The 23,330-nt window shown below is 33.8% G+C and overlaps 1 protein-coding gene and 1 pseudogene across 4 annotated transcripts; both read right to left on the minus strand.

The window, feature by feature from the left end:
* Positions 1–2,352, minus strand: LOC120122011 (annotated as a pseudogene).
* A 2,019-nt stretch (positions 2,353–4,371) lies between these two features.
* On the minus strand, positions 4,372–23,330 carry LOC120122014 (putative WEB family protein At1g65010, chloroplastic). 4 transcript variants are annotated; one of them, XM_039141277.1, is made up of 9 exons: positions 9,741–9,856; positions 9,436–9,565; positions 8,718–8,777; positions 8,034–8,136; positions 6,176–6,773; positions 5,695–5,830; positions 5,414–5,581; positions 4,794–4,892; positions 4,372–4,707 (listed from the first exon to the last, which is right to left on the minus strand). In XM_039141277.1, exons 2-9 carry the CDS (start codon positions 9,514–9,516, stop codon positions 4,693–4,695), a joined length of 1,260 nt encoding a protein of 419 aa, XP_038997208.1. In that variant the 5' UTR covers positions 9,517–9,565; positions 9,741–9,856; the 3' UTR covers positions 4,372–4,692. The 4 variants fall into 4 exon arrangements, 3 of the variants coding, with proteins under 3 accessions (XP_038997208.1, XP_038997206.1, XP_038997207.1); XM_039141275.1 differs by lacking the exon at positions 9,741–9,856 and adding an exon at positions 23,303–23,330 and having other exon boundaries at positions 4,373–4,707; XM_039141276.1 differs by having other exon boundaries at positions 4,374–4,707; positions 9,737–9,858.

Here is a 23,330-nt window from a genome sequence, read left to right on the forward strand (position 1 = left end):
TTTTCCTATTATACTTTAACATTTAATAATGTTTCTTGTATTTACACAATTAAAAAACACAAAAAAAAACAACACAAATCGGATTATCAAAGTGCACGGTGAAGAACAATCACATGCCTAAATAAGTAGAAAAAAATAAAGGAGACAGAGATACTTATAAACCCAATTTGTCTGAAATGGAATCAAAGTAACAGAAGAGTGAAGCTGAGGAAAGGTTAAAGACATTGCGGCATAAGCGAGCAAGCAAGCGAATCTCATCGGCAAAATCACAACACTGCAGATTCTACTTCCCAAGTAATCGGCGAGCTCGTTGATTCGCACCCTGCACACGGATATTTAGAACATCCACATCATCTTGGACTCCATCCAGAGCTTTGGTTTGCCTGCAATCAGGGTTTAATCGGGTTCATTTTTTAATGGATTTGTAATTGAGTACAGCTCGAGCTGTAAGAAGATTAAGCATGCTTAAGATTCGAAGTTCAAAGTTTGGCTTATGGTAAAAATACTAGGATATTCGAGTTGACTCGTTCGATTGCTCAAGTTGCGAGTTGTGAGCACATGTTTATTTACGATTAGCTCAAGTCTAACTGAAGAATTCGATGACAAAATGAGGGTTCAAAGACCATTTTATGAATATCAACAAGAAACTAACCTCTCGATTTCGGATCCCATATCAACGGCCATGACCTTCAATTCTCCCAGTAGATCGCTTAAATCAGAGAGTGCATCATCTTGCTTTGCCTTTTCAAACTGTTTAAAAAATCCCAAGAAGAAGAAAAGAAATAAATTGCACATTCCATAAAAGAATCAGATTTCAGACTAATGAATTGTTTTGTGCCTTTATCTCGTACCTCAACTTTCTGAAATGCATCCGTTGACTCAGGGGGTGGTTCGAGATTTCAAACGACCCCTCGGAACTGCATTCAATCCCAGTTTCTCCCTCTGCTCCAAGTGGCCGCCAATACTCTTTGGCAAATCATCTGCGGACCAAGTAAATTACACAAGCAGTTCAGGATTTGGGGCAACAAAAACACCACCAACTTCTATTTACAAGAAATCGTGCAATTGGACGCTTATAATGAGGGAAAATGAAGAGATGATTCATGGAGGTCTACGGGAAGAAAATGTACCTCTTGTTATAACAGGGCCAACTATTGGACGAGTTCTCTTCGGCTTCCAGGTTCTAGAGAACATGCCTCCAAGACTTCCCAAGAGCTTCTCGCCCTGAAATCCAAAAGAACTACCATTAAGAGTGTCTCTTTAATTCCATAAGATCAATCCTAAGAGGAAAAGTAAAAGGGTTATTGATTCTTTGAACAAATTCGAAGTTAAGTAGTCAATCAATCCTGTGTATCACTTTCAGTTTATGTTGCTTGGACTCAAGGGTGAGTATTGGATACAAGTACTTCAGAGAAAATGAAGAGTCCGAGTGCAATAAAACTTTCAATCAACAATTATATTTACTTCCAGCACTTGTGCTCTAAAGTTATGCTATCAGAAAGTCAATGGCCCGAAAATCTGAGCAGTGTCAAGTAGGTTTCCTATGAAGTACTGTATTCAACATGGAGGATTCCCGGGTTTCAGAACAGGAAGGCATGGATATCTCATAGCAAGATCATGATTTCTGGGGAAACACCATCCGTTCAATCCAATAAAATTCTAAACTCAAACCTCATAATCGATTTAATTTAGGTGACTCCTTAGGATCAATAAGGTAGCAATATGATCAAACCTGGATATCGTGTTTGTTAAAACATAAACTGTAAGAGAGAAAAAATTTCATGTTTTCAGATTCTATTTGCAGTTCTTCAATCATGCAAAGTTTTGCTTTTAAAAACAAACGACGTACCCGACTAAGGTCATGATCAATGCCAGCAGCCACATTATGAGTTCGTGTAATTTGTTCACCCTGTTGATGCAAGGTGATCAAAGTATTGGTGGCACCTTCTCTCATTTCTTCAGCAATCTTCAAACAGCTGTCAACAGTCTTTGTAGTCGTCTCGGCCTTGTAGACGGCATAGTTCTCCAATTCTTGCACCGATTGGTTCTCAAGCCCACCAGAGTCACGGAAATCGTTCTTATACTTGTTTCGTGATGCCGAAGATTGCCAATACGAAGAGGACGAAGAATTCACTCTCCCTCCATCATCGTCAAAAGGATTGGTCCCGAAATTTGGAGGACTAGGTTCGGAAGAAGTCCTTCTAGAAGGTTTAAGCGTTTGCTTATTGTCAAACTCATCATCAGATCAAAAGGGTTTGAATGAGAAGCGGAAACACGGGCAGGATCAACTGAATTACGCTTAGCAGTCTTCAATGGAGATTTCTTTAAACCCAACATTTTTCTTAATGAATCACTTGATCAGACAGTTGATAGGAAGAAAGAAGCAGAATACTATCTGCAAAGCAATCAACAGTTACACTTCAGATCAAGGCAGCAAGGGACTCAGAAGGTTAAAAGCAACAAAAAGATAACTAGAATTAGAACTAGATCATCAATCGCATACCAAGTAGCAAAATAAGTTGTGTGAATTTAGAAAAAAAAATCACGACCACGGTACCCGCAACGACAACAATAGCATCCCTTCTATCCACAACTATGATAAACCCAAAGCAACAAAAAACACAGTCATAATCATAATTTAAATCCCTGGTTTATGTGTAATATAGCTTGAAAGGAATTCAAAAGGCTAAAAGCAACAAAAAGAGAACCAGAATTAGAATTAGGTCATCAATCGCATACTAGCATGATCAGAAACAAGAACACCCCATAAACATGAGAAGAAAGGGTAAAAACAAATTCTAAATTTATCATCAGAGACTAGTAAAGAATTAGTTGACTTGGGAATTTTTCATTTCTTCATAAAAAAGAGAAAGATTCCTTCAGTTTTCACGGATGGAAAACAAGCATAGAACCAAATAACAAACCCATGAAGTAAACACCTTCATCTATCATTCAAGATATCAATCAAGCTGATCAAAAAATCCAAAACAATATACATAAAAATTACCAAAACTCGTTAATATGTTGCAAGAAAAAGAGAGAATAAAATCTGGGTTTTGTTCCAAGTTGGATTTTGATTCACGAACAAGAAAGAAAATTCAAAACAATCCGTATGCAGAAATTAAGGCAAAAATGAAGGAAACAACAAAGATGGAACCTTGGGATGTACCTTGGGGAATGAAAATGAAGAAAAAAATACAACTGAATTTAACGACAAATGAAGTTCAAAAACACAAATCTTAGAGAAAAAGAAAAGTCTCTTAATGGGTTTGTCACAAAATGAAGAGCTTTAAAGAGAAGGGAGGGAAGGTGGACGCATTAAACGCGTCAAAAAATCCAAAGAGAAAGTCTTGAAAGAAGAAAGAGGCCAATTCCAAATTGTAATAAATATGTATTATTTTAAATTCCCGTTTCTATTTTAAATTTCAAAAATAAAAAATACATACTTTCCCTCTCAATATGTCAATAATTCACAATATCTCTTTACTGAAAATTTTCATTTTTTTGTTGAACAAATCAACAGGAGATTTGATAATAAGCAGCTTTAGCCTCCCATTTTGACCAGAACCAATCCCACCACTTTCTATTTAATTTATTGTTATATTGATTATCTGATAATTAATATATGATAGATAATAAAAATGAACAATGCAACATTATATATACAAGTTAAAAAAGTTCGTCACTCCAAGTTCACATTACAATTAATAAGTGGATTAATTTTTTCAGTCTTTTAAAAGGATAATTGAATTCTGGTAAACCAAAATAAATAGGTTAATTTCTTCATTTTTGTAAAGTAAAGATATGAAAATTTTCAATAAAATATTATAAAATTTGTTGATTTTTTTCACATAAACATAGAGTTAATGGGCGAATTTGCTGTCATAGTATATCTATATGTATATTTAAATATGTAATTATACTTTATCTCAATTGATACTTGTTATTGTACTTTGAAGATATAGACAAATTTATGACTTTTGAAAAATAAAATATTACAAAACTTATTGAGATTTTCTTTTACATGAACACAGGGTTACTTTACTATATTAAAATAAAGAGATTTTATCATAAATATAGTTATGTTATTAAAATACTGATATCTAATACGAGTATAGATACAAATTCGAATACAAGAAAAATAAAAACTTCAAAACAAAACCATAACAATACTAACATTCCGATCCGACAACCACTCTTTATGTTTTTTTATTTTACATTACATTAAGGGGTGACTTTGTTTGTGCTGATAAGCATTCATATAGATTTAGGTAACTTCGGAAATATAATTATAAACATTATATTCGGATACGTGCCGGTATGTATATAGTAAAATCCGATAAAATTCGAGAAAAGTCGAATAATATTGTCGTAAGAGCATACGCATGTCCCACGATCACCAAAATCGTAACAAATCGAAATATACATTTCATTGAAAACTCAAGATTTGGACATAAAAACCAATTTCCAGCTTCTGTGCAATACAAACCAACTTGGCTAAATTCAGTGCTTGATCTTACAAAAACCATAATATGGGGGAGAAACGTTACCATGTCCATTGTCCAGCACAGTTTTGGCCAGATCTGGATGCAGTGTGTTTTCTTTGAATGTAATCCCAAAACATAACTTTTCATTGCTGAAATTTGTAAAGGAAAATGAAGAACATCGACGAAAATCCGAAGCTTTGGACCCTCACAACACAACCGTCTGCAACAAGACAAGCAACAAACTACTGCATAATTACGATTACTTGAAAAAAAAATCGTTAGTATGTTATAGAACAGTATTTCTACCTTGACATATTTGGCTACCTTGTACTGCCATATGTCCTTGGAACCTTCATCATGCAAATCATATACGCCTTCCCGCAGGTTAATCATCAAAAGCCGATTCTGTTGGAACACAGCATGAGAAAGTCAGTTATGACTACTATCAGGGAAAAGAATACAAGTACACTGCAGAAATTAGGAGAGAACTAAATTTACATGCATTTTATGAGCAATAAGCAACTGAACTTGCAAATTAACTGGTGACATTAAACACAAAACCAAATCAAAACACGTGATTAACGCATGATGAGTGTCTGTTAAATAGCAGTACTAGACTTTTGCAGCACTGTTTAAGAATAGTGAACTGTATTAAATTTTAACCGTGTTTGCACCGGAAAAAACAAAGAAAGAGATTCAGGAAAGTAGGAACCTCTGAGTTAGTTCTGAATCAATGGACATCAGCAATCATTAGCAAAGCCAATCTCTATGATTCTGGAAGACGTCTAACTACAGCCAATGAATTTTGGGGCTCTTTTTCAATCTTAACCCCCCAAAAACCCAAAGGTAAACAATACTAACCATCAGAAATCGAAGTTAAATACCTTACGGGTAATAAAATGGATCAACTACCAAAACAGTATTACCTGTGCCTCCAACTCAGCTATTCTCTGTAAAGATGCTTGTTCAATACTTGCACGGCGATTGCACTCTTCTTCAAGCATCCCCGTCATCTGGTACCTTAGCTCAGTCATTTCTTGTACAAGATCCTCAGCTTCTTCTTTTGCTTTTAACTTTTGCTCTCTCAGTTCTTCCTGGTAACCATTTTCAAGATCAGAAATATTGCAGACAAAATTCACATTTCACCTTGTTGAGCTTACATAATATCATAACGGTAAATATAACTTCTTAAGATGACAAATTTTACCTTAAGTTGCTTCACCAAGAGTTCATATTCATTTATCTGGTGTGACATGTTTTTTATCTGCTCCTTCGAGTTGGAATCAGATTCCAGAACTAATGCCACTTCCGAAAGGAGTGCACCAAAGAGTTCTTTGCAGCCACTTCAACAATATTTATAAAACGTTCATAAAAAATTATCAGATAGGTACCAAATGGTAAAATATAGAACATCACCTATCAATTTTAAGAGACAAAACTGAATAAAGCGCTTTATACAAGGAAGTGCTTCAACAAGATCCGAACCCACCTCAACAAGATCATACACGTCAACCTATAAAATATATATTTTCAAATAATACAGGACAAAGGCATGTATAACATGTTTAAGTGTCGAATAAAAGCTCTCATTTCACATACTATCACACATTCAGACAATGCAGTTGATCAGTCAACATAACCATGTAACTTAATCAGAAAAATATAACGAATTTGATGTCGCAGCTAACCTTGTATCTTTTGATATTGTAATAACGCTTTCTGGTTCACCGTAGATAGAATTCGTATCGAATTGTGTTCTGTCCTTTCTTTTGAGCCATTGCTTGATCTTTTGACAGAATATGTTAGCATTATTTTCAAATGCAGTGAGCTTTCCTCGCAGCGCTTTATTTTCGTTCTCCAGTTCTTCAATAATTTCCTGTGCATTCTGAAGCTGGACCTCAAATTCTTCAATTAAAAGATTCATCTGGGATTTTTCTTGAACATTTTCTTCCTCCAACTTCCTAGCTTCAAGATACATTTGCTCCATGGCCGTTATATCAAGTTTTAAGCTTTCTATTTCACACTGGGACTCCAATGCCGTAGATGAAACCGAATCCTCCAACTTCTCTATGCACAAAGCCGATTGTTGCAGCTCTTCTTCTTTGTTCTCTAATTCCTGCATTAGTAACAACCGATCGGAGTTTGACCTGTTCAACTCTCCTATCAATCGACCAATTTTCTCCCGTAAATCCCCCATGTCAGCCAATTTGATCCCAAGGTCATGCACATGGTCATTTAGAAATTTGACCTCTTCGTTCCTTGCACTTAGTTGATCCTGCAGGTAATCTAAAGAATGCAACCATAACATTAAGGCTTTGCGTGTCAAGGTAGAAAGTAAATCGAAAAGATGGAAATTTGATGGAATAGAAAGAAAGGTAGAAAGATAGAAAATGTTTTTTTTCCTTCTTTCCATTAGTTTTCTTGGTAGGAAAGATGGAAAATGGAAAGAAAAAGTAACTTTCTTTCCCTTCAATGCTTGGTAGAGTTAATAAATAAGAGGAATTAAAAAAACGTAAAACTTTGTCCACTTAACTTACATATCTAACATTTTCTCTCCTCTTTTTAGTCCAAATTGGAATGAACAGTTTTAATTCATGGGGATGAAAATGATCATCTTTTCTAGTCTCTTTTCCCTAATTTTTCTTTCCTACCAAGTACACTCAAAACTGATTTTCTTCCCACATTTCCACTCAACCAAGCATTTCTCAAGATCAAAGAAACTGTACTTGAGTTTAGTATGTAAGGCAGCATACAATATCCAACCCCTTTTTCTGAGTTTTTTTCCTTCAAGGGAATGGATAGTTCCTAATGTAAATTAAGAGGTACAAGAAATGCTCCGCCAGCAAGGGATTTTCAAGCCGGTAAGGAGCATCGCACCACAGATGTTATAGACTTAGTATTCGATGCATAGTCCAATTATTGAAAGGAACTAATTCTAATACCACACACAATGATGCCTACGTATCATAACAGTGAACTAAAAGAACGCTAAACATTCAACATGGAATCGATTGGTTATAAGAAGAGAGGCCCAACTTGAATATAAATCCACAAGAAACCCGAGACATAACAAATGTGGATGACACCTCTTAAACACTCCCTCTCACAAGTAGTTAACATATAATGCATATAATTACTGCAAGAGCACAAAATTTAGTTTAAAACATAGAATGTTTGGACTAATAGGCTAAAGAAACCCTGACAAGACACACTGATACGGAATTTTAATAACCATGGTCAAAGAAAAATAAATTACTACGATTATAACAATCAGACAAATGATAGAAAAAGAAAAGATTGGTGATAATGGTGAGTTTTTAACTTTTTATCATATTTCCAAGTAAGCTAAGTCAAAGAATTAGGATAAGTTGAACTTGCAGCATGTTTTAAAGAACAAAGAGAAATGCATATTTTACAAGCGGAACAGCAACATGAAGCATGGGAGTTATTATCAGATGACGATGGTTTACTTCCAAGGTAAAATGGTTAAATGCACAAAGAACTAACACCCTCGGCAATATTTGGAAGAAAATAAAGAATCATTACCTATTTCTTGAGAGCAATTTTTAAGCTCTCTTTCCAACTTTTGAATAAGTTTTTGGTCTTGCAAACTAGCTTCCGATAGTGACTTCACATGTAGCTCAAGTCCCTAGAGTGAATCAACTCACAATCAGACAATAATGAAAACTTAAACATCTAAATCTCAATATCTACCTTTCTTGTTTGGGTTTGAAGGATGAAGAATTCAAAATTGCGGCATTATTTCTATTATTTTTCCCAATTACTGTAGTTCAATAACCAAGCAAAGAATGGGGACCTTTTCAACGCCAAGGGTAGTCTCTTCAGAATGCCTGCTTATTAATCCTAGGAGATGGTCAAGGCTAAACCGAAGAACAAGTTAACCGGCCCTTCGAGTTACTTGAGAAATAGGCTATCTCATGTCAAATTTCAATTGTGCTACTAAAAAGGCTAAAAAATATAGATAGAATAATGAAAATTTACGAAGCAAGAAGTTATTACTAAAGTTCTGACTTTCAGTATAGATCGCAATGGAAGACTTCAGCATGCTAAGCTGCTTATTGTTACCATACTACACAATAGGCTATTTAGTTCACAGTATATATATAGCTCCATAAATCAAAAAGGTGTTATGGAAAATAACATAAAGATGAGGGATGTTTCACATAGCATGTTCCAGATGACAGAATTACCAATGCCTAGGAAAATTACCCGGATTAGTTCAAAGCCCTGATTTTGTGATTCTTTCAACATCTGTTTTTCTTTGCGTAACTGCATTGAAAAGGATAAGTGGATAAATAAAATTTCAGCAAAAACAGATTACATTCACGATTGATAACAAACTAACATCATCATAAGAACCTATGCTACTCAAACTTGCGATTTTCGACATGGGTCAGTTCATTTTTTCTAAGTTTTCCCATGTATTTGGAGGGTCCTTAGAGGATGAAACTCATATCCCAATATACATACTGTTGGATAAGGGTTCGTGCTCAACACAGATATGTTCATTTTTCCCAAGTGTTTGGAGGGTAATACTCATATCCCCATATCCATGTCTAAATATGTGCCGTGCACCAATACTTCAAGCAAAATGAAGGCTCAGAGCAACTTAGATAAGAACAAATAAAGTGAATGTCTGAATAAGAACAACACCAAACCACCTTCAAAAGCTCAAATATTTGAAGGTTAAAACCATCCATCCCCCCCCCCCCCCAAAAAAATCAAATAACAGTAAGAAACTGAAGGCTCTCATCTAACAAACTGAAACAAAACTAAAACTTGGAGCAACATAGATGACAACAAATACAGTGAAGGGGGGCTGAATAAACATCACAAGCAACCTTCAAAAGCTCAAATATTTGAAGGATAAAACCATTAAAGGACAATGTTTCTTAGTTATTGCCAAAAGGAAAAAAAAATACTCTACCTCTCTGCATCTTGTTTCAATCTCCGAGAGTTCCTCAACATCAATGGACTTGTCTCCAGATCCCCTTGAGCTACTTGACATTTGTAGTAAAATCCTCCAAAATTTCTTAAACCCCGAGTATAAAATTTTGCTGAAAATACAAAAAAAAAAAAGAACACAAACCATCAGGATATAGATAATTTTAATAGGCTGCATTCGCAACAGAAATGTCGGGAAAATATAAAAAGGATTCAAATTTATCAATTAAAACAAACTATAAACACTCAAAAAGTAGGGAAAATTCATGGTTTATATTATATACCTACATTAAGTGTAGAAACAGAAGAACCCAATTTGATTTCACGAAATTGGAATCATAAATCAAGCATAGAAGGCCTAAAGAGATCAGCCCCCAACCCCAAAGAATAAATAGGAGGGAACTTTACAAATAATACAACAATAAAAAGCAAAACAAAAATGGAATGGGAAAGTTTTAACCTTCTTGTTTAGGGTGATTTTATTATGCGACGTTTAAAAAACGGTTAAAAAATGGTGTATTCGGTTAAAATATAGATCAGTTATGTTATATCATTTAACCGGAAATATTATCAAGCACAATAACATATTAGGTAACGCTTATATAATGTAATAGGTAGCACTTATATAATAAAATAAGCATTTAACCGGTATATTTATACCGGTAGCATTGTAAATTTACCTATTGTATTATAATTATTAGTTTCGTTGTTTTTTGGTTCGATACAATTTTAAATGTATCGACACTTTATACTTGCACCTCGTTGGGCATTCCTAATTCATTCTGGAAAAAAGTATCGACACAAACTATAAAGGTGTCGATACATTATTTAGACCTATTTTCTCATAAAATCGGTATATTTATATCGGGTACATTGTAAATTTACCTATAACATTGTAATTTTCGTTTCGATGTTTTTAGGATCGATACAATTTTAAATGTATCGACACGTAATTTTTGCACCTCGTTGGGCATTTATTATGGACAAAATATATCGACACAAATTACACAAGTGTCGATACTTTATTCTGACTTATTCTCTCATAAAACCTATAAATTTAAACCGGTTACATTGTAAATTGACTTATTACATTATAATTATCGGTTTCGATGTTTTTGTGATCCATGGGATTTTAAATGTATCGACACTTTATGCGTGAACCTGTTTGTGCTTTCTTTTGGAAAAAAGTATCGACACAAACTTAAAAAGTGTCGATACTTTATGTTGACCTGTTTTATAATTAACCGGTATATGTATACTGGTTACATTGTTAATTTAAATATTACATTATAATTATTTGTTTCGATATTTTTGGGGTCGATACTTTTTGAAAATGTATCGACACATATTCTTACATATGTATCGAAACAAATCTTTGTGTTTACTAATTTTGTCATTAAAAAAGTATATTTTTACCACCTACATTGTAAATTTACCTATTACTTTAAAGTTATTGAATGTTGTAGTTATTGTACATACCTGAATATGTCATGCAAATTTAATATTGTACACACCCTCCAACTACCACTACCAATACCACATCTTATTGAAAGCACCACTAAAAATATGTTGTTCAATGAACCTTTACTTACATCTCCATCAACTCCTGTTGGGACCACTGAAATTGCACAACAAAATTTTTGCTATGGATCATATTGATGCAAACAATGTTAACCCAACCGATGAATGCCATGAAGTACATAATGTTGATGAATCTGACATATTGGTTGGTAAGCTATTCTCTTCATGTGATCAAGCTTGGTACTTTTACAAGGGATTCGCACAAGAACATGGGTTTAGTGCACGTCGGGGAACAACACGGCTTGACATGGAAGGAATGTGAAGACACAGAATTTTGTTGTTCGAAAGAAGGGTTTCGAGAATCAAAAGTCAATATCGTTGATCGTCAACGTGCTCATACGTCAATCACAAGAACAAGATGCAAGGCTAGAGTCATAGTTACAACAACAAATACAAACGATCAGTGGGTTATAAGTAAGTCTTATCAGAAACATATTCATGCGTTGTGCACACCTACTATGACACCATTTATACGTTCTAATAGAGCTGTAAGTAAGGCTAATATCGATGAGGCAACAACATTGAAATAGGTCGGTGTTGGCACGTCACAAGTAATAAACTATTTAACGCAGCAGGCAGGGGGCTATCATAATGTTGGATTTACACATAAAGACCTCAACAATGCACTTCAAAGAGGTAAAGCAAAGGAAATCATCGATGGGGATGTGAATGCGCTTATTGCTTACTTTGATTATAAGAAACATGATGATCCTGAGTTTTTGTGTGACATAATCGGTAGACGAATCAGGGGCGTTGCATAATCTTATTTGGTCAGATTCTACATCGAGATCAGATTACATATGCTTCGGTGATGTAATTACGTTCGACACAACGTACAAAGATAATTTGTATGGTCGACCAATTATGCCTATTGTCGGTGTCAATCATCACCATAACACAATTGTGTTTGCTACTGCCATAATCGCTGACGAGACGTCCCAATATTTTGAGTGGGTGCTACATAATTTTTTAGAAGCCATGATGAACAAATCGCCTATTTCAGTTGTCACCGATGGGGATAGCGCAATGCAGAGGGCTATCAAATCTGTTATCCCTAATGCTAAGCACAGATTATGTTATTGGCATCTTTCTCGCAATGCACAAGCTAACATTGGTGACCCAAAATTTACAGCAGCATTCTCAAAATGCATGGCTTCTTGGTGGACAACCGACAAATTTGATATTCAATGGCGTTCAGTTGTTTCAGAATTCAACGTCGAAAAGCATCCATGGGTGATTGAGAAGGGAAATACTCGGCACTTATGTGCACAAGCATATCTAACAGGTCATTTCTTTGCTAATATTCGCTCAACACAAAGGTGCGAGTCTATGAATGCTTCACTCGCAATTGCACTGAAACACAAGAAGACTTATTTAGATGTTGTTCATGCAATTGAAGATGGAATTAGTAGAATGCGTCTGAACGAGTTGAAAGCGGATTACTTAAGTTCCCAGACGAAGCCCTTCCAGATCACAAAACTGGTTGAATTTGAAAGTCATGCTTCTGAGATTTTTACGCACAAATCTTTTCATGCGTTCCAAGAAGAACTTCAACGGGAGACATTGTACCGGATTCAGGAAGAGATTCAGTCCTTATCAGATGAATGTCAATATTTTTATTTGAAAAAGTACAAAGAAAAAAATAGGACATTTGAAATTAGTTTTGATTCTCGTACGAAAACTCTAAATTGCTCATGCAGAAAATTCAAGACCATTGGACTTTCATGTCGCCATCAAATTCATGTTTTGAAGCACTTGGATTACACATATTTGCCCGGGTATTTGATTCAAAGTAGGTGGACTAAGGATGCGAAGGCTTCTGTACCCAGTTTTGTTGATTTGAATGTGCCTCAAGAAATAATGCAAATGGCAAGGTTTGCTTCTCTACGTGCAAACGCAAGTATGTTATGCTACTCTGCATCAAAGACAGATGTGTCTTTCAAAATCACAAGAGATGAGATGAAAAGACTAACAGAAGAATTTGAGAACTCGTTTGGTTTGAATGATTCAGTCAATCGAAGCAGTGTATTAAACAACGTTCGCGACCCTCAACGGAAACAAAGCAAGCGAAAAGAAGTAACAAAGAACAAGGTCGAGAAGAAGATTAGGCGATGTGGGTTCTGCAACGGTGAGGGACATAACAAACTAACATGTCCTCAAGTCAAGCTGGGTTTGAATACAAGCACGCAGTCTACTTCAACTGATTTTTTTTAAGACGGAATGGAATGGTTATGAACCTCCAGCACATGATGTTAGAGATATTTGGTTATAATTATGTTTTTCGATGTTTTTGGGATCGACAATTGTTATACATGTATCGAAACTTTGTTGTGCACTTGGTTTTTAAATATAGTCTGGACAAAAATGTATCGAAACTTGATGTATTTGTGTCGATACTTCATGTATATATGTTTTCTCATAAACCGGTACATTTAGACGGTTACATTGTTAATTTACCTATTACATTATAATTATAGTTTTCGATGTTTTTGGGATCGACACTTGTTATAAATGTATCGACACTTTTTAGTGCACTTGGTTTTGAAATACATTATGGAAAAAAAGTATCACACTTGTTATATTTGTGTCGATACTTTTTGAACACTGTTTTCTCAAAAACCGGTATATTTAGACCGTTTACATGAATAATTTATTTATTACATTATAATTATGTTTTTCGATATTTTCGGGATTGACATTTGTTTTAAATGTATTGACACTTTTACGTGCACTTGGTTCTGAAATACATTCTGGACCAAAAGTATCTACACTTGTTCTATTTGTGTCGATACTGTCTATACACTGTTTTCTCAAAAACCGGTATATTTAGACCGGTTATATTGCTAATTTACCTATTACATTATAATTATGGTTTTGATGTTTTGGGATCGACACTTGTTATATATGTATCGACACTTTTTAGTGCACTTGGTTTTGAAATACAGTCTGGAGAAAAAGTATCGACACTTGTTAGATTTGTGTCGATACTTTTTGTACACCTGTTTTCTCAAAAATTGGTATATTTAGACCTTTTACATGAATAATTTACCTATTACATTATAATTATGTTTTTCGATGTTTTCGGGATCGACACTTGTTTTATTTGTATCGATACATTTTGTACACATGTTTTCTCAAAAACCCGTATATTTGAAAAAGGTAAGTAAGTGTTACCTTAGAAATACATTATGGACAAATTCATTATGCACATTATCACTAATGTTGATATTTGAAAAAGGTAAGTTGTTACCTTAGAAATGGAATTTCATGTTTTCTCCCGATGCATCCATTGAGTAAGTTATTTTTAGGATGGATGAAATTTCAGTTTAGAACTAAAATTTACATTTAAATTCAAACTCTAATTATAAATGAAATGTCATGTTAAATTGAACATGTAAATTGCATAATTGATTCATAATGTGTAATCAAACGAAAACATGCATACACAATAAATTTATAGATAACAATGTTCAAATAATGTACCTACAACGAAATTAATCCGATGGAAAAGGGTTACCGCTAACGAAGTCCAGAACATTAGGCGCCTTCAACAAAATTTCCAAATACTCGCGTATTTTACAACCTTTTGCTGAGGACATAAATAAATAATTTCAATTATCAAAATAATCAGGTGCAATTTTACTAACAAGAAACTAATTTTTTTTGATAAGGAACAATAAACTAAATGAGCATAATCAGGAATAAATTTGTGTCATACTTAGAGCATCGTCGTCCGAATGAGAAGCAGCGTCGAAAGAATGTGGACATATGTAATTGTTTATCTAATAAAAAACATAAATTGTTAATCAATCAATCTATGAACAACTGTTTAACTATGAAAATATGGCATGAATGTAACTTACCGGATTATGAATCATTTTTCGCGGTGAATCATCGACCAACAGTGTATTTAGGGTGTTAAAATCAGTAAACTCGTTCCAAACATCATTGAGATCTTTACATTAGGTAAACTTATCTTCTGTTTTGCACTTACTTTGATCTTGCTTACAAATAATCGAACATAAATATGTAGGAATCTTAGAGAAATTAAAGTTAGCAAAGTGTTATGACAATCATCTTACCCAAACGAATAGAAAGTGGTCAGAGAACAAACGTAGTTTATCAAGTACACGGTCCATGTTATGCCTGATATTATAATCAAGTTTGAATGTTAACATTTAATTGTATATTAACGATTTTGGCTATAGTAATTTGAATTTCTCAATAGTTCTAACCTCATCTTGGATGACCAAATGGCAACAATAAAATTTTGTAAACAAAATTGCATAAATTCATATAATCCATTTCTGAGGATAACATCTGCAACATGAAGAAAATGAGATTAAAGTTGTACGCTTATATGTTAACATAATGGATACAAATTAACAGAATTGAAACCTTCTGGATGTCTTGGGATGTAGGCAAGGACACCATTGACATCAAAAATTACTAGTTTTCTTTCAAACGATGTTGCAGACACGATATACTTATTTGGATCATCATCATCTTCATCGTCATCTTCATTGACCTCTTGGTTATCCACATCTGTTAAAAGAAAATAAAATACATTTCAGAACGTGTAAATGTTTGGAAACATAAATAATTAATTACCTAACTCGTTTGATGTCTTTGCTGTAATTCCTCACGCAACATGGAGACTTCATCGCGCAATGATGAAATATCGGCTCGCATTCCGCTCACAAGGGAATCTATATGCTCCCGAAAATTGACTATGTATTCCATCACTGTCGTAATTGTGACATCATGTCCAACTTGAGATTCTGCAGCTTCTTCCATCATTGCGTCTCCCATTGGTTTGTCATCTTCATTGTCCTCCCTCTCTAGATCTAATCTGACATCCTTGACACGCTTCCAACCGACTTTTTCAACAAAATCATATCCCGTTTTTTAACAAATAACATGTCAATCTTGCGGGTTAATCGAACAGGGGAGTCAAACGAAAAATCAACTTCTTTTTTATTCAAAAGATGGGTGATGACACATCCATATGGTAGTGAATTGAAATTGATTTTCCCTTTGTGACTATATATACAATTGTATTAAAAATCAGTTTAGCAATGTTTGGAGTCGTTTTGGCATTGGATTTATACTTTTCTATCCACCAATAATCGATGTCTCGAAGCATTGAATGTTTCCCCCACTAGGCCGAATAAACCAAGTCAGCATTTTGTGAAACACTCTGTATTCTAGATCTAGGTGAATTGGGCTATTTCTAGCAACCCGTTTAATTGTAGACCAATCTACATCATTTTCATCTGAATCCCCTTTATTCGCTACACCTAAACCCTTCGTAATAGTTTCCGGAGATATATATATATATATCATTCCCCCATGACATGGGTATTAATTCCTATTATATTACTCTTATTAGGCTCATACTCAAAGGAAACATTGTTGTAGAAGACTCTAACTAGGTTGGGGTAATATTTTGGTTATACACCAAGGAATTCAAGCCAACCCCAAGATGTAAACGTGGATTTAAAACTAAAAGAATATTTATCATCGAACAAAAAACCCAAGTCAATGAGACGTTCGGGACGAATCTTCCTTACTTTAAAACTCCTTTGCCATCTTTCTTTCTCCGCATCAGATCTAAAGTTGTCAGTTTCGAACGACCTGATTTCCTCAGAAAGGGCGATTGTTTGAGAAGGAGGTTGTGGTTGAGAAGAACTGGGTTGGGAAGAGGTGGGTTGAGAAGAGATCTGAGAAAGACCCCGCTTCTGACGCTGACGTTTTGGAGCCATTTTGGGTGTGGATGATGTTATATTGGAATAAAAACATATTAAGGAAAAAAACACCAATCTGCAAATCAAACAACCCCTAATTTATGGCAAAATATCAAAAAATCTACCTGAATATCTAATCGTAACAGTTATGAATGTTGGTATTCGTCGGAGTCGATGAGTTCTTTTCTGCCTTTAGGTTTAGGGTTTTTCGATTTGGAGTTTGTATCATATTTATAATAAGTGAAAAAAATGAGTAATTTAAAAAGGTATCGACACAAGTTAATAATGTGTCGATACATTATGGTAACCTGTTTTCAATTTAAACCGGTATATTTAGACCAGATATATTGTTAATTTACCTATTATATTATAATTATAGTTTTCAATTTTTTTGGGATCGACATTTGTTATAAATGTATCGACACTTTTTAGTACACTTGGTTTTGAAATACATTCTGGACCAAAAGTATCGACACTTGTTCGATTTGTGTCGATACTTTTTGTACACCGGTTTTCTCAAAAACCGGTATATTTAGACCGGTTATATTGTTAATTTACCTATTATATTATAATTATAGTTTTCGATGTTTTTGGGATCGACACTTTTTAGTGCACTTGGTTTTGAAATACATTCTGGACAAAAAGTATCGACACTTGTGTCGATACTTTTTGTACACCTGTTTTCTCAAAAATCGGTATATTTAGACCGGTTATATTGCTAATTTACCTATTACATTATAATTATGGTTTTCGATGTTTTTGGGATCGACACTTGTTATAAATGTATCGACACTTTTTAGTGCACTTGGTTTTGAAATACATTCTGGACCAAAAGTATTGACACTTGTTTGATTTGTGTCGGTACTTTTTTTCACCTGTTTTCTCAAAAGCTGCTATATTTAGACCGATTATATTGCTAATTTACCTATTACATTATAATTATGGTTTTCGAAGTTTTTGGGATCGACACTTGTTATAAATGTATCGACACATAAGTTTACCTATTCTCTCATTAAACCGGTATATTTACCCATTAAGTTCTCAAACTTGGACAAAATGTTAGAATCAAATCTTTCTGTTTATTAATTTTGTCATTATTATATTCTATTTTGCACCTACATTGTAAATTTACATATTACTTTAAAGTTATTGCATTTTGTAGTTATTGAACATACCTAAATATGGATTTACATTCAGATACAAAATTATAAATTGTATACAAAATTAAAAATCTTATACAAATTAACCATGCATTTACATCATCCCTTCCTTTTGTTATTATTGTGTAGTATGGCAGCTTTTGTCATCTTCTCTCTTAGTTGATTTTGATTGTGGCTTACGACGTTTAATATTCACATACGATCCTATTCTCCAAAAACCTATATTCAAATTGTCAGTACGTTAAGTATTGTAGACCACAACATTCAATCTACGACTTTTAACAATTTAACCGTAAACAAATTTTTAATTCTACTTACAAAATCACAAGTAGCCCCTCTAGAACCAATCGATTCCATCCACATCACATAAATGCCGCAATCATGTCCATTCGATTGCTCGTTCATCTTATGCTCCGCGAATTTGAATCTTTGCAAGGGGAAATTTCCTAGAGATCCACATGCTTCTACCCAAATGCGTTTCTTATTATAACTATCTAATATTTTCATCTGCATTAAAAAAATGAAGTTATGATCCAAACAAATTATGCATTATAATTGACATAATTTCCTTTCATACATACCAATCTCTTAGCATCATTCACTCTATGTTTAGTTGCTTCAGATGTAAACAGACTATCATATACAGTTGTAACACGGTCTACCATATCCAACACCAAAAGATACCAATGTGAATTATTGTGGTTTATTGTGATCTGTAACAAATTTCACACCCAATTTGACAAAATTCAACATTATATATCCAAAAACATCATTTATGCCTATTCGTATGGTGTCTTACCTTCTCACAGTTGGTGAATTTCACATAGTTATGCAACATGGGACCCCAAAAACTCGCAATACCCTCAATACAGACGTTGTCCAACGCCTGTTGCTGCAATTACGTGACAATCATTATTAATTTATTGTCTATAACATTACTTTTCAACATTTATTAATTTAACTCACCGCTAAGTGGTATGGAATGTAGCCAATCGTCCGGCCTGACTTTTTAGAATCGTAGCATACTGTCCAGGCAAGCAAATCAATAGCCTAACAAATTAATTACACAATCAAAATATATTCAATAGGTTTTAACTTTTAATCTATGTCTACTTACCACACCGCCAACCCATTCACTAGGCTTCAACGTTGCAACGTCGGATACACTAGCGTATTGATTTCCCATTGAGATTACAGAACATCTGTATGAATCATTAGGATTAATATATTGTCATGAAATATTTAAATATCACTCACAAAGCAATATATTTAACTTACCCCGATTCTAACACACTATTCCATAAATAATCACAAATTGCAGCTTCGACCGGTTCAATTCCGCTTGAAATAACCGCTTTTTCAACCAAGAGTTTTGCATACAAATTTTAGTCACAACAACATAATAAAAATCAAATTAAGTTTTCATTTATTCAACTTACCTTCTGCTTCTTCTTCTGGGGTGCAGGACATTCCGAATCCAAATCTGCATCTATAACACTCTCCGGTGTATAGATGTTAGTGACATCCTTTCTCCTCATTTCCTCCATCTTTTTTTCTTCCTCCATCTTCTCTTCTTCAAATTTTTTCAGTTCATCATATTTTTGCTCTACATAGCTCTTCATCTCTTTTATTTCACCCTTCATTTTCCCCCCTTCATCCAAGTTTTTCTCAACCACCTCATTTAGCCCCGTAAGTTCACTCCTCAATTCCACAACCTCCTTGACAACTACATCAATTTTTCCACCCGTCAACAGATTAAGTTCCCTCAATACCTCAACTTCATTCACCACTACATCTACATTTCCTTCCACTTCCCCCTTATTCCTCTCAAGTGTCTCTTCATCTCTTGATTGTCTTTGATGAATATCAAAAAGGATTTTTTTAATATCAGTCAATTCAGACATCAAAATATCGAATTTACTCTGTTTTCCCTCACCGTAATCCCCCCGACCATCTCTTCTTCCTTCTCCACTGCCTCCTCTAACTCCTTGACAATAACCTTCAAAATTAAATTTGTATTAAGACATGATTATATTCTTAATATTATTTAATTACATTTATTACCATTTCTATCTTCTCGGTCTATCCAACTTCAACTTCATCATCACTCTAACCACATCTTCCTTCCCCCATGCATAGATGCATGCCACTCCGTTTCTTTCATAAGCCGACAAACTATCACAGCCCGACCAAAAATCGAACAGTGCAACCTGCATTTATAATAAAAGTTATCATTTTATATAATAACTATATTATCATTTTATATAAAAGTTATCATTCTTCAACTCAGTTACCTCTAAGATTGCTATGCACCCTTTGAGGTATCTTTGGCTGCCCTTTTGAAAGGTGATTATTGATTCAATCAATCTCGAATGGACATATTCAGCCCAATTGAATTCACCCTTCAAGCCTTCATCGCAAATGAACTTCATATCGTCCTTGTTTGCTGACATATCACCCGTTGGACAAAGAAATATCCTGATAACGTACAATAGAACTCGGGCCTTCAGGTCATCCCCCCGTAAGATCCACTTTTGATATCTTCTTCAACTTCAGCATATGCCACCTTCTGATTCAAACCATATTTGGAGGCAAGTGTTTTTCAGTTCTTACTCATACAGACTTCTACAACACTTTGCCATTGTTTGTACCCCCAAGACGGCTGCAGCAGTCGATACCCAAGAGGGAATGAATAATCACCATATTTAGCAATACATTGTTTGACATCAAATTGCTCCATCAAAGATCGACACAATTCCCTCCGAATTGGTTGATCCCCTACTCCTATCAACGATCCAAACCCCATTTCCCTCAGCACATTCAATTGATCATTCTCTTTAAGGTGTTCAATTAATGAATTCACCTTTTTTATGTTGCACATTGTCGACACTTCCTACATTTTTTAACAATATATAATGTTATTGTTCTTATATATCTTGTATCAACGTATTTATAAGTTTAATGAATACTTTCTTTTCATGTGCTTTCATCCGTTCTTTGTATTCTTTACTATCATTCATTGAATGTGTGATGTAAGGTTCCTTTTCGGCGTCACTCATCGAATTCCATTTCAACCTCATCTTTTGTCACCTAATATTAAGCGTAAATGTTTCTTAATCAATACATTAACGCTAAATAATACTCAATGTCAATTTCATTTTACATACCGAACTGCTGTGTGTGCCATCTTCCTTCATCCTTTTACATTCGGCCATACTGTCAATATTTAAAATTTGTAATCAATTTAAAGTTTTAATCCAATTACCATTTCAACAATAATAACAAAAAGACTGATACTTACTAGAAGTACATATATCCACCCTTTGGTTGCTTTCCTCCCATTGACTTCATTTTTCCTTCATATATCAGTTTGCGCAAATCAAATCAAATCAAATGCCGCTTACATACACTTTATTCAATATACAAAAATCAATAACCACTCTTTGTGGTAAAACAATTGGTCTTCAAAATAATTTGAATGACCACTACAACAAGTGTCGGCACATTTATACAACCTAAAATATCATTTTCTACCTATAATATCATTTTTACCTATAAATATTAACTAAAAGTATCGATTCGGTCCCAAATGCTTCTTTACTTCGAAACCCCCCAAATAACAACACATAATAACTCTATTTCCCATTACTATAATAATAAAAAACTAGGGTTTCAACAACGTACCTTTCGATTAGACTGCAGCAACAAACAAACAAAACTTCACGTAGAAACGCCTTCTGAAATACAACAACAATTACGCTTCGATTTCAAAAACTCTATATATTTTTAGAGGATATCTATGCCTTTATATTTACACCGGATATGTTATTTATATTTAATCGATACAACTACATAAGTGTCGATACTTTTATGCCAAGTGTCGATACTTTCGATAGAATATTTACCTATTTCTTTGAAAGTATCGATAATTTATTACGCGTACTTATTAAAGTATCGACACTCTCAACATATATGGTATCTATTTATCGGTTTTGTCATTTTGAGACCGGTTTTATCATATTTTTACCTGTTATATTGTTCTGGATCGATACATTTTCATAAAGTGTCGACACTTTTTAAGTGTTATAACTTCTTCTCTTTTAAATTCAGAAAGTGTCGATACTTATATTAAATTATCGACACTTTCAACATATCCGGTAACTTTTTCCGGTTTTGTCATTTTTGAGACCTGTTTTATCATATTTTTACCTGTTATATTGGTAAGGATCGATACATTTTAATAAAGTGTCGACACTTTTTAAGCGCTATAACTTCTTCTCTTTTAAATTCAGAAAGTGTCGATACTAATATTAAATTATCAACACTTTCAATATATCGATAACTTTTTCTGGTTTTGTCATTTTTGAGACCAATTTTATCATATTTTTACATGTTATATTGTTATGGATCGATACATTTTTATAAGTGTCGACACTTTTTAGTTTAATTTCAGAAAGTGTTGATACTTATATTAAATTATCGACACTTTCAACATATCCGATATCGTTTGACTGGTTTTCAATTTTTGGGACCTGTTTTATTATATTTTTACCTGTTATATTGTTGTGGATCGATATTTTTTTTTAAAGTATCGACACTTTATAGGCACTATAACTTCTTCTCTTTTAAATTCAGAAAGTTTCGATACTTATATTAAATTATCGACACTTTCAATATATCCAGTAGCGTTTTATTGGTTTTGTCAATTTTGAGACATGTTTTATCATATTTTTACCTGTTATATTGTTATGGATCGATACATTTTCATAAAGTGTCGACACTTTTTAACCGTAATAACTTTTTCTCTTTTAAATTCAGAAAGTGTCGATACTTATATTAAATTATCGACACTTTTAACATATCCGGTAACTTTTCTCGGTTTTGTCATTTTTGAGACATGTTTTATCATATTTTTACCTGTTACATTGGTAAGGATCGATTCATTTTCATAAAGTGTCGACACTTTTTAGGCGCTATAACTTCTTCTCTTTTAAATTCAGAAAGTGTCGATACTAATATTAAATTATCGGCACTTTCAATATATCCAGTAACTTTTTTCCGGTAACTTTTTTCGGTAAGGAGCGATCCATTTTTCATTTGTATCGACACAAATCGACAAGCTAAGTTTATCGGTTGCCAAATTTTTTAATATTTCTTAATGATTTAGTCCTACTACATTATTATTACTCAACATTTCCGATAGCGCTAAATCGAATATTATAAATATATTATAATATATCCGGTAACACCGTATATTAATCGTATATTAACCCACATTTCCGGAGACAATCTAAAAAAAAAAAGAATCAAAACAAAAGAGGGCTCTTTAATCGATAAATAATTTGGATGTTTGTAAACAAACATAGACATTAAAATATAACATAATAATA

Source organism: Hibiscus syriacus, unplaced genomic scaffold (genome assembly GCF_006381635.1).
Source record: "Hibiscus syriacus cultivar Baekdansim isolate YM2019G1 unplaced genomic scaffold, ASM638163v2 tig00110384_pilon, whole genome shotgun sequence".
NCBI lineage: Eukaryota > Viridiplantae > Streptophyta > Magnoliopsida > Malvales > Malvaceae > Hibiscus > Hibiscus syriacus.